Here is a 12,954-nt window from a genome sequence, read left to right as displayed (position 1 = left end):
TAGAAGAAAGGATTTCATCAGAAGGCTAGCTAAGAATAGAAAAAGAAAGAATGAATAACAAAGGCTTGTGGCTTGGACAGAGAGTCTGAGCCAGCTGACTGTGATTGGCCATTAATTAGAAACAACCACATGAGACCAATCCCAGATGCACCTGTTGCATTCCACAGCAGCAGATAACCACTGCTTACATTTTGTTCCTGAAGCTTCTCAGCTTCTCAGGAGGAAAAATCCTAAGGAAAGGATTTTTCAGAAAATATCATGGCTACAATCAGTAATATACCTTCACCAACCAAAAACCACTACAACAGATTTTCTGCAAAAGCTACGTTTTGGTTTTCTACAGTGGTTGAAAGGCAAATTATTCTAGAGGCAAGTTCAAAGCACAGACCTGATTTGGGTGCTTTAATTCTTTCTTGTGGAGACTCTTTCTCTGTATCACCCTTCACTTATTCATGGTTCTTGACCTTTATTCTTTCATTCAATGATTTCCCTGGGACTTGTTGTCCTCCCTTCCCTCTCAAATCCAGGTTCTGAAATTCAGCTACACAGGTCAAGTATCTAGAACATGCATGTTTTAATCCAGACCTTTTCACAAAAAATTAGTCAGCTTTGCCACCTAGACAGAGAAATTTCTTACCTGAATTGGTAAGAAATTTTGGTATTGCATAATTCAAATAATTTCTGTGGCTTTTTTAGCAGTTTCTGGTTTTAAAAATATATCCTTATTTATATTAGACCTACAAGGACTATAATAATAAATTGAATAAATTCCAGAGAGAGTTTTGAAAACTTGTGGAGATGGTTAAGTCCAAACCAAGTCACAGTATCCCAAATGTATTATTGTTTCTTAAGGAAAATCAGGAATATGGGGCTTTGTATTCAGTTATTTTTCATCTGGCATATTTTATCTTTCCATGAACCTGGATGCACTCAAATGCATGCTGACTATTGTCAGGCATAATAGACATTTCCATACATTTTTTAAAAAGATAATTAATACAGTGATGTTATCTTTGGTAACATTATTTTTTGGATAAGGTACATTTAAAAGTACAAATGAGATACACAGTGTGTGACTCAGCATAATTGAGCATCTCTTGGATTTACTGCACTATGGCATATGTTAAACCAAGCAGGAAACCTACACAGCTTTTATGAGCAGGACTGCATAGTTTTCTTGTGCCTTTTGTGAATATAGGGAAGGGAAGAAGTGGGCTCTGGTTGACTGCTCACCATGAAATGAGTCTGGTTAAAATTTTCAGGCCCCGGATTAAGAAAGATGAGCAGCTATACAATGGGCCAGGGAGATTAATGTCCTACAGTATAAGTAGAAATTGGATTATCATAATGATAAAGCATATGGGTTACTCATCTGATTCTGTAAAAGTCATTTGGGAGGGAAGGGGGGGTTAAAAATTTCCCAGCAGCATTTTAGCTTGTTAACAGTATCACTATTTATGTTGTGCAGGCTACTTGTTGTCTAAGGAAAGATGAGAGGATCTCACTGAGGCCTGGACTTTGTTGTACATGTTTCTCAACTAAGACACTTTCCAGAGTATCAGCCTTTAAGTTCCCTGAAAACACATTATCCAGGGTGGGGTGATATGGGCAGCAGCCCAGGCACTTTCCTGTGCCTTACCTCCTCAACATTCAGCTGGTCAGCCTCTAAAAGAAGAGAATACTGCTGCTATCTCCCTCCTTCTCTTAAGATAAGCACTGTAGCAGTGGAGAAGGGATTTGCACTCAATTGAATGTTCTTGAAGTCTGCAAAACTTGTTTTCCATATCAGAGTCTGGGGAAAACATCAGGACTAACAGTGTTGAGAGGCATGAATGGCATTTGCTTTGTTCACTTTAGGTCACAGCTGAAGCTCAGAGCATTTTAAGTTTAAGGCTTTACACTAACTGTGTGGTACAGGGAGAGGCAGGGAGAGGTACTGGGCACATGTGTATGGAAGTTGTTTTAGGTTGCTTCCTGTCAGGTACCATGTGAAGAGTACAAGGGGACAAGGCAGGTCCCGCCAGACAGCGTGGAATTCTTTGAACTGTGTGGAATTCTTTGAACTGTGTGGAATTCTTTGATACCAAGTAGCATTGAGTAGTTGATAACCCTACCATGGCTTTGAATTTATTAATGCCACATCCCAGAGCATTCATGCCTTAGTCTGCCTTTTCTCAAGCTCAAGCTGCACATGGTAATACAAGTAATGTGAGTTCAAGGGGCATTGGAGGGCATTTGTTTCTCCTGTTCCTGAGACCTGTCCCTTTATTGGAGTCATGGAGTCGTGCCTTACATTGCAACACACTTGAACTGACCTTAGTACCACCTGTCTGCTCAAATGTGACCTCCATTCTGTACATTTAGGTGGAGTTTTGATCTGTAAGAGCAGGGCTGCTAGTGGGTAAGGGCTCTGCTCAAAGCTCTCCTTTTAATTCCAGTCCTAGTGGTGAAGAATTCAATTGAGGCAGGGATGTACAATGTACATTTGGTCCAAATGCTGTCTGCTTTAGATGCTGATACCTCCAAGGTACAACAAGTGTTTAGAGTAACATTAAATAGAAATCTGTAAACTAAATAACAGATTGAGAGAGAAGTGAAGCATAAATATAAAAACCTTACTTGGTTTGGCTTGGCCTCTGATATTAATTTTTTAAATTGTGAAAATCCTTGTTCATGTATATCCTTGATAACTAATTAAATGGGGGATTTAATTAAGAAAAAATAAAAACGGAGTCCAAAATCCCATATCTTGATGCTGGCAGCACAGCACACCACAATTCTCTGGTAATTACAGGTGTGTGGCTCCTGAATACTGCAAATACCTCAGATGGCAGAAGGAATTTCAACTGCATTCAAATTTCTTGAAGTGTACTTGAGAAAGCAGAGGTCCAGGACTTAAATATTTTAGTTCACTATTAGCTCTGCAATCTGATTTAGTCAGTTTCAATTTTTATCTAAACAAGCACCAAATTCTACAAGTGAGATTCTTTGCAGTATCAGCTCCCTATCCAGGCTGAAAAAGGTCTGAAGTAATTTAAAAATGTCTTTGAACTTGGGTAGGCATTGTGTGATTCTTTAGCTAATTTTTGAAAGCTGACAGTCTCTCCCCTGCCTCCTCTCCCTCTCTGTCTTCTTTCTCCATCACCCACTCCACCTGCAGGCACACAGTCTACTGATTTACTTGTGCAAACATAGTGGTGCCTTTTCTTCACAAGACTTTTTGATTTTGCCTCACACATTCCTGGGAAATAGTGAAGAAAAATGAAAATTATGGTGATGGTAATGATGATGATGATGACTGTGTTGCTTTCTTGCAGATTATTTTTACCAGGCTCATGGAAGCACAGAGTTAAGGGCTGAAATCTAAATCAATGAAATTACAGATTGCAAGAGATACTTCCCAAAATTCAGTAGACTTGTTAATCACTGAAAATTGTTCCTTACAGTAATTTATCTCAGGGATTGTCTGATAATCTATTATTCTGAGTAAAATCATTTCTAAGAAAAAAATAATACCAGACTTGTGTCAGTATTTGTGAAATAAGTTTATCTCCCAGCAGCTCCCATCTTTCAGCACCTCTCTCCATTTTTGCCTTCTATTTGAGAAAATAGTAAGTGAAGGCACCGAAAATAGTAAGTGAAGGCACTGTATCTTCCCCAGTCTTCACAGCTGCAACAGTAAAATTCCATCAAGCAAACATTTCTTTTTCTTTAATGATTCCGACAACTGGAGAAATAATCCTGTCTTACAGAACTAAGTTTTTTTAGCTTTACAGTGATCTTAAGGAGCTCATGAGTAAATAGAACATGCTTGCTACCTGTTCCTGCTAGATAGGGCTGTTGGACCTTACAGCAGCAGGATTGTCTTGTTTGTTTTTTTAAAGGCTATAGTGTTTATGTATATTTGTGCAGGAGAATGTCTCTTCTGAGTAATCTACACACACAGACTTGCAAACCTGGTGACAACATTTATCAGCACTGACACTGCACATTGCAATGACAACACCCAGGGCAGAATTAAGGCCCAGTTGCTACCTCTGTTTTTCTTGAATAGGATGCAAGTATTGTTAGCATTTCTCCCTAAAAGCTCAATGCAGTCTTCACTGAATTTCCAGATTCCCCTGAAACAACAATGGAAAAACACTGGTTCTTCTCTGAATATCAATGGAGGTTAATCTTGGTCCACCAAGAACACTGGATCAGGAGTTCATATGGGTGACAGAACTCAGAAAATAATCACTGTCTACAGCCAGATTAAAAATGAAATTAGTAATATCCATGGACAAGACTTTTAGATGGTGTAAATCTAAATAGTTTTAGTGAATTTGATTTGTGACAAATTAAAATTTTATCTATTGGGTTCACATAGAACTGGAGAATAACCTTATTTCACTAGTAAAATGCACAGAATAACAGAACTCTTAGGCTTTGTTTGTTTCTAATGTAATTTAAACTGTACACATACCTACAGTGTAAGATTTGCTGCACTGCATATTTCTTCTATTAATCTGTTATGTGTGGCATTGGCAATACTGTATAGAATTACTCCTTATGCAAATATAGGAACAGTATCCTCAGAAAAACTACATTTGAGGTTGTTGGACATACTATTGTAGCAAGATACAGCATTCCTATAGGCTCTTTTATTTCCCAAGTAAAGAATTTTAATTTTATTTATCAAGGCACTCAAAGAAAATAAATGCTATATGAAGGCACAGTTCTTCTGGGAATACACTATATAATAATGGTTTTAATATTTTTTTTTCTGTAAATGCAATAAAAAACTCAAACCTCTTAAGTCAGAATGATTTTTCTTTCAAAAGGACTTGTATTTTTTCCAGGTCAAAAACAGGGCTCACATGTTCTGACCCCAGTTCTTCTTCTACCAGTTCACTTTCTAAGCATGGGCATTCATGAATGTATATATTTCCCTGTTGAGAAAAATGAGCTCAGTAACTGCCTGGTACAAAGGTGAAATAAAATAAAGTGTTTCTTCCACACATTAAGACTCTCAAGTGAAGGAAAAAAACTGAAAAAAACCCCATGAGACTAAAGGATAAAAGAAGTACCATTCACATGCATGGGAAACTGTGCTGAATTAAAAAAGGAAAACTTCCATTCTTTCTAGAGAGGAAGAGAGAGAGAAAGAGAGAGAACCCAAAGACAGGATAAAGGTCCCTATGACTGAGTGTTACCTGTCAGTTCAAAGGATCTTGTTTTTGCATTTATAACATTAGCATAGTTCTATATAAAATGGACACATAATGGTACATCTTCTCCAGACAAGCATGTTTCTGTTTTGCAGACACATGACTCCCAGTAGGCTGAATGGAGACAGAATGCTGATTTATAAATGAGCACTTCTCACAACAATGGTAAATTGTTAGCAACAAAGGTTTAACTCCTGACGTTTTTAATGAAGGCTAGTTCAGCATAAGCCAAACAACATGTCAGCTAAACATGTTCTCTCAGATAATTCCACCTTTTTCCCTGCAGACGTTTCCGCAGACAAGACGTTCGGCACGGGAACGCGGCGCAGCAGTGCTTTGGCCAGCAGTTCATTGGTAATCAACTCAAATGTACAAATGCTTGTAAAGGCCTGGAACAGCCAGCACAGAGTTTGCCAGAGCATGAGCCAGACCATGATCTCACCTGCTGTTTTCACTGGCATGTTCCTATCATGTTGTTAGAGCTGTGGGGCTGAGCCCCAGCCATCCAGGTCTAAGGGTGACTGTCTCAGAGGGTGACGTCCCAAAAATGTTCATGTGGTGCTGCAGCACTGAAATTCAGACTAAAGATATGGAGAAAGCATCCCAATGGCTCCCAACAGAAAAAAAAAAAAAAAGGTAGAAAGATGAGGCAGGGATAAGAAACAATGGAGCTGCATTCTGAAATGTGTATGAAATAGTCAGGACACTTAAAATTTCAGAACAGGCATGAGCAGTGACACGACAGAATAAAAATTTGTGTTTATGATCAAGTTTTCTCTTAAAAAAAATAAGATAGAATACTGTTATCCAAACCTTGAAAAGTGAGGTTTTCAAACATGGGTATTGGGAATAGAAAACCAGAAGGAAAACATTTGCATGGAAATGCTCTGTATTTTGCAGGGTAATACACAATACATTTATAGAAGAAAAAAATAAAACATAAAAGTTCCTTCTATAATGATATCCAGAGAAACACTATTTTAATATTTACATATATATATATTTTACCAGAGAAAGCTTCATTAAAATTGAAGTCCATTGGAGGATATTGTACATTTTGGAAAAGTATATTCCAATATTAAGTGCTAATCCTTCCACAAGTTCAAAATACAACAGAGAAATCACAATTATATTAAACAGTGTATTTTTTTAAGATATAAAGCTACTTGGACTCAAGAATCGTTCTCACTTTTATGGAATAAGATGATTTCATTAATGAAGCAGTTGGTTTTGTTCAGTGTAACAACTAGTTTATCTTCGTCCAGATGTTTTGTTGGATTGAAAACCAGAATTAAATTTTGATTTAATTCATTCACCTTGTTTTTACTAGCACCCTTGGGCCCAAACTGTACATTCAGTTAATACATGTATAGCATGGATATATATAATATTGGTTAGAGTATTTACAGTATCATTCTGCAAACAGTTACATGCTGTAATTATCCCTAAAAAAAATTAATTTTTTTATTATATTTAAACATGTTTTGAATCCTTCTCTTTCACTGAGTGAAAATGAAATTAACTATTCATAAGAACCAGGCACAAGCAATTAGCAGTGTGAAAGGCTGAGATCTGTTTCTCTGTAATCTTAGGTGAGTCACAGCACAATTTGGTCAGATGCTGTGAAAGCCTGGGATGATGGGAAAATTCATTTAGCAGGTCAGATCTTCCTTAGACATTCCTTTCCAGTCACTGTCTGGTTGGATCTGAATTAAGCTTCACTACCAAAAGTAAATATACCCTGAACATGGAGCATAACAGAACTTGCAGTAACACATTTTTGAAACATTTTTTTCCTTCCAGGTGAAGTTCTGGAGAAGACTGAGGAAAGACTTGTTTATGGGATAGAGTACAACAGCACCCTTCTGGAGTGCACCCCTCGGACCTTGCAAGCAAAAGTCATTTGGTTTGTCCAGCGAGCACATGACACTAAGAAAGAAGAGGTAAATATTCTTATAAACAAACTTTTTTCAATAAAAGAGCCTGCTGTTAGGAACATCACCTCCTCACTGAATTTCTGCCACCAGTTGCTGAAATGTACATGGGTGTCAGGGAAAATCACTGTGTTCATCTGGTCTCTTGAATTAATAGACCTGAGAATTTCACCTGGTGTTTGCATTCAACATCTTGAATGCAGATGTTAGACATGTAGTGAAGCTAATTTAGGATCTCAAAACAAAGGAAAATCCATCACTTCTCTTGGTATGTTTTTGCAGGGATGAAATGTGTATGTATTATTTCCAGTGATAGTCTAGCTTAACTTCTATTCATTCTTGCTGCCTCACCCATTTGTTACAAAATTTTTGCAAATACGTGTTGGTGGATTCTCTGCCTCTTTTACATGTGTTTTACCATTATGAAAATGTTTCATAAGTGCAATCATATTCATTCCTCCATACCTCTCTGATACACATCAATGTAGCTATCACTGCAGTGTAGATAGGTCACTATAAGGCCTGGTAAAAAGTCCCCATCTTTCTTATAAGCTCCCTTTAAGTACTGAAAGGTCAAAATAAGGTCTGGAGCCTCCTCTCCTCTAGGCTGAGCAACCTCAGCTCTCTCTTTCTTCATAGGAGAAGGGCCCCATTCCTCTCTTCATTTTTTGTGACCTTACTCCAGTCCCACTCTAACAGGTCCATGCCTGGCTTGTACTGAGGATCCCAGAGCTGGATGCAGCCCCCCAGGTGGGGGCTTACCAGAGCAGAGTGCAGGGAGAGAATCACCTCCCTTGGCCTGTTGGCCACACTTCTTGTTAGACAGCACAGGATAGAGTTGGTTTTCTACAAGTGGATGTGGCCAGCTCTAATCCAGTCCCTCATCCTTCAGTACTGCCAGGTCCTGAGTTGATTCTCTTCAGGGCTGCTTTTGATCCCTTCATCACTCAGTACTTCTGCTTAAATTCATCACCTTATTGTTAAATGAGAAGCTGAGGATACCATTTCCCTGGCCATTCCTGCTGCTGGGTTAGACAGCTCAGTGCTTCCTGCTTGCCAACAGCTGTGAATGTCTCAGGAACATTCCTGTAGCCTCAGGAACTGTAGGAGGAACTCAAACAGCAGACTCAGAACTGGGACTTTAAGATCACAGTGGTCCTGCAGATGGATATGCAAATATTTTTATGAATGTCTCCTCAAAAGCACACCAGTCTATAAGAGAATTCACAGGAATCCTTATCAAAGGTCATCTGGGAAATGCCCTTTTTTTTTTCCATCCAGTAGATTAATTCCATGTTTCCAACTTACTTCCCTCTGCAATTAAAACACAGATCTGTCTGCTTCACTATATGTTCTGCCATGCTTCCCAGATTCTTTAGATTGTTCTCCATTTACAACTCAATCTCTTCTTTACTTCAAGTAAATATTTTTGTTATTAAAAAAACACTCTGAATTAAAAAATTTGTAGATCTCTAATCTTCCTCTCAAAATTTAGTATCACAGTCATGAAAGTACAGTTCAGAAATAATTAAATTTGTTTAATGTAATAGCAAAGGCCTGTGCTCTATAACTGCATTTTATGTTTTTTTTTTTCAGGTGAAGACTGATGATAGAATAATAAAAATGGACCTTGGCCTTTTATTCCTGAAGCTGCATCGACTGGATGCAGGGACTTATTTTTGTCAGACAGTGGAGCACAGCATTGTTCACACTGTCAGGAAAATCACCCTGGAGATAGTCGAGGAGGAGCGTGTAGATGAAATGTTCAATAAAGACTATGAGGAGGAGATCTCTCACAAAATGCCATGCCCAATGCAGAGCAGTATACCTCAGGCTTCAAAGCCATGGTATAAGGAATTTCTTCAACTGATTGGTTACAGCAACTTCCAGAGGGTGGAAGAGTACTGTGAAAAAGTGTGGTGTACAGATAAGAAGAGAAAAAAGCTGAAAATGTCTCCATCCAAGTGGAAATATTCCAGCCCTCAGGAGAAGAAGGCAAGGATCAGGCCAGAGCATTACCGGCTGCCCAGGAACATAGCTGACTCTTGATGGACAAAATCCATCCACTGTTTCTGAGCAAAATTTTATTTGGACTTAAGAGGGAGAAATCAGTCTTGGTTTGAGTAAATTTCACAGGTTTATATATGTAAAATATTGGGACTGAAAACAAAAATGATATGGTAAGTTATATTGTACACTCATGATGACTGTTTAGAAGCATTTTAAACAAAATCTTCCCAACTATCTGGTTCTAAGTAAGTAAATGCAATCAGAGTTTTGCATTAGGGAGGACATGACAATCTTCAGGTTTTGAGTGCTTGAATCAGTTCCCTGGGTGGGTCGTGCTTGCGCTGTATATTGTTGCACATGATGGCATATTTAACAAATTCAAATAGCTAAACATTCACAAGTGGATGAAAAGTATAAGAGATATCTTTTCTTTGTTTCACAAATTTCTCATGCTTCTGAAAGCAGCACGTCTCAAGATCTTTTTCCTTTTGATTGTGACCTGTCTGAGTTCATCACTGAGAACAATGAGTTGTGTTAATACAGTGTACTGCTACTTCTAAAGATAATGAAGGGAAATCCTATTTGCTTCCCATTTTTTTTTCAGTATCAGCCATTTATGAGGCACAGTGTGCTCCCACAGCTAAATAATATTGCCTAGTAACTTCATGTAAGCCACGTGCATGCTGAGAACACAGAATGAAATTCATCAGTTTATCTACATAAGAAGTTGAAATAATGGTTTAGATAGAAAACGAGTCCATCTTGTGTCTGTGCATTGCCTTAGTGGACACGAATTAAGGGATCGCCCTCTTGTGGCTAAAGAAAGCAAAACACGATATTAAATTTTTTTTTTGAAGAAATATGTATAAGCAAAGTATTACCAAGATCCCCACTGGTTTGCTTTCAGCAGACACTTTTAGTCTCCATGTGCTAAAGCCACAGATTTAGAAGGCAGTGTTGGAAGTACTTTATACTGGGAAAGCAGCGTTTTAAATAAGTGATGCTTTATGTTGATAATGTGCTTTTGGGGTAAAATGCAGTCATAAAAAGTTAGGATGCAGATTAAAAACAAAGCCAGAATTATGGAGCTATGTTTCTATAGTTTCAGGATCTGGTCCACATAAACCTTTTTCTGATATGTGATCTCTGTTCGAAAGGGCTGCTTTGCTCCTCTTGTGAGTGATACCAGGAAAGGAGATCAAAAGAGCTAAGTCATTTACAATCTAGGTCTTACATGACTGACTTAACAAAAAAAAAAAAAAAAAAATCCCAGTATATATGTGTATGTGTATATATATATAGTATATATATAAGAAAAGCTTGTTTTAAGAAACCAGATCCAGAAAATGCAGAAAACCTAGCATTTCAATACCTGAGAAATTTAATATTACAAAATGAATTGGATTGGGGATTTTTTAAAATTAAAAATTTAAAATAAGAAAGGGAAGTTAAACACAAATTAAGCATAAATACAAGCTAAATGTAAACACAAATGAGTTGAAAATTAGTTTAGTCCTAAAATAAGTACAAGATGCCAGTAGGGGAAATAGCCAAGCTGATCCAAATTTTTATGCCATGAAGAAAATATACAAGGGATTCATCACCTACAAAGAGTTTCATGGCCCTGGAAGAGTGGGATTAGCAGCCTGGGTAACAGAGGTTTGTGGTTTTGCTGCATTCCCAAAGGCAGCAATCAGTGCTAAGCCAGAGTTCTCCAAGCAGGCTGTTTGTGAGAGGAGCTCACAGCTGCTGACAGGACCAGTGAGCTTTGCTGTGCTCCTCTGGGAGCAGAGGCTGAGCCTGTGTTTGGAAGGAGCACATGGCACACTGTCAGCAGCCAGAGTGTGAGGAAAACAGGGTTTCACCTGGTGTGGGTATAACATGGATGAATCTTCATCAGCCTGTTAGGGGAATCAGGGTGTCTGAGGGTTTGCACTTGGTTTAGCTACTGTGTCTCTCTAAGAGATGGGACTGGACACTGTGCAGATCCTTGCATGAATTCATGCTTTGGTCTGAGAGAGGAGACTGGATGCACTCATGTTTCTGGGACAGTTTAATGGAACTTAGTTGCCTGTAGGATTTCCTATTTGTTTACAGCTGTATGGAAAGGACCAGCAGTGTGATTTGTGGCAGAGAACACACACAGAACAAGCATCCCTGATCTGAACTTAGTGCCCTATACAAACCTCATTAACACCCTCGGTGAAAAACTTCTAAAACACTACTAAAATCCTTTTCTGATGAATTATGGAGTCCCCTTCTTTTAAGTAACAATGGGAGTTATTTTTTATTTTTTTTTTATTCATTTGCAAGTATCTAGTGCTAAATGTATCATTAATGAACCATTTGAAGACAATTATAGCATCTCAGCCTCATGGAACAAATCTAACTTTGTGTCTCATTTGCTGATATTTCAGGTGGAAATCATCTTATATGGAAATCAGGATTCTTGACTTAATATGAGAGTGTATATTTTTAGCTACCCATCCCTTTAGTGTTTACATGTGGAGAATTGCATTACCTTTTTATTTTCCTTTTAAAACTTACATTTTTAGCTTACACCTTGCTCCTTTCATGGTTGCAATACCTGTGAGAATTCAGAACTACAAGGTCTTGTTCAAAGAGTGCTCTGACATCTATATGGAAGAAGAGAAAGAGTGACAGTGTATTTTGGAAGGATATGCACAAATGTGCATTTAGCACAATGTTATTTAAAATGCTTCTTTGTATATTTGGGGGCCATTGTCTGCTTCTTATCATTATGAGTTTGATGTATTTTGTATGTGCATGAAGTGGTCAAATTATAAATATAATTAAGAACCATATTTGGCTGAAATAATCTGTATTATTTCTTATCATTTATTTTCCCCAGACAGCATGATTATCTGCAGCTCACTAGTCACACATTGTTAATTTCAGATGTCCTTCACTATGCATTTTATGAGCAGAGACCACAGATAAGGACAGAAAGATGTGTGTATAGAGTTGCCAAATGGGAAATGTGGCACAGGGTAATGAGTAGATATAGTCTGCCTGATGCATCAATGTGTTTTGAGAGTGGAACATGGTCACTTTAGCCTAGAAGATGCTAACCAATGGAAATTCACTGAGAAGCCACAATTTGGATAACGCTTTGGACTCTACCCTGTTTCATGATGAAGGAAAATCCAGAGCACTTGGATTAACACTTCCTTTGCTTTGGTTCGTTGTTGTCAGTGAGATTACTGTCACCTTGTACAGACTGCTGTGCTCTCAGATTCTCTTGGGACATCAGGGCAGGAGGGTGTTAACCTGATGTGCAACTCCTGGCTTTTATATCTCAAAATGCGCTTTTAGGATATACACTGCTGTTCTGTAGCATGAAACAAATCTCCTTCTGTAGGCAATTGAGAAAAATAATTGTCCTGAAGGGGAATTATTCAGGTATCTGAATAGCACAAGTAACCATCATATTTGAAAAAGTGCTTGAATCAATATAATTAACATAGTTATAGAGCTTCTCTTTCATAGTTATAGAGTTTCTCTTTCTTGTTCTTTTACTTTCTCTTAAATTTCAAGAGTGTGGTGGTTTTGGCTGGTGTAGAGTTAATCCTCTTCCCAGTGGCTGCTGTGAGGAAATGTTTTGGATTTTTTCTGAGCACAGGGTTGATAATACAGAGAGGGGTTTTTTTTGTTCTTTTGTTGTTGTTGTTGTTGTTTTGTTTGTTTGTTTGTTTTGTTTGTTTTATTTTTATTGCTGAGCCGGGCTTACACAGAGCCAAGACCTTTCTTTGCTTTTCATACTGCCACACTGGAGAGGG

The 12,954-nt window shown here is 38.0% G+C and overlaps 1 protein-coding gene across 1 annotated transcript in view; it reads left to right on the top strand.

Moving 5' to 3' along the window:
• SEMA3E (semaphorin 3E) overlaps positions 1-11,979 on the top strand; it is a 131,576-nt gene extending 119,597 nt beyond the window's left edge. Inside the window, exons 15-17 of the mRNA XM_054631424.2 lie at positions 5,497-5,564; positions 7,014-7,153; positions 8,741-11,979. Coding sequence (XP_054487399.2) covers positions 5,497-5,564; positions 7,014-7,153; positions 8,741-9,193 — 661 coding nt within the window. The 3' untranslated portion in view covers positions 9,194-11,979. The remainder of the gene's footprint in view (positions 1-5,496; positions 5,565-7,013; positions 7,154-8,740) is intronic.
• Positions 11,980-12,954: the final 975 nt, after the last annotated feature.

This window comes from Agelaius phoeniceus, chromosome 5, assembly GCF_051311805.1.
Source record: "Agelaius phoeniceus isolate bAgePho1 chromosome 5, bAgePho1.hap1, whole genome shotgun sequence".
NCBI classification, from domain to species: domain Eukaryota; kingdom Metazoa; phylum Chordata; class Aves; order Passeriformes; family Icteridae; genus Agelaius; species Agelaius phoeniceus.
This window is presented reverse-complemented; position numbering and strand designations above follow the sequence as displayed.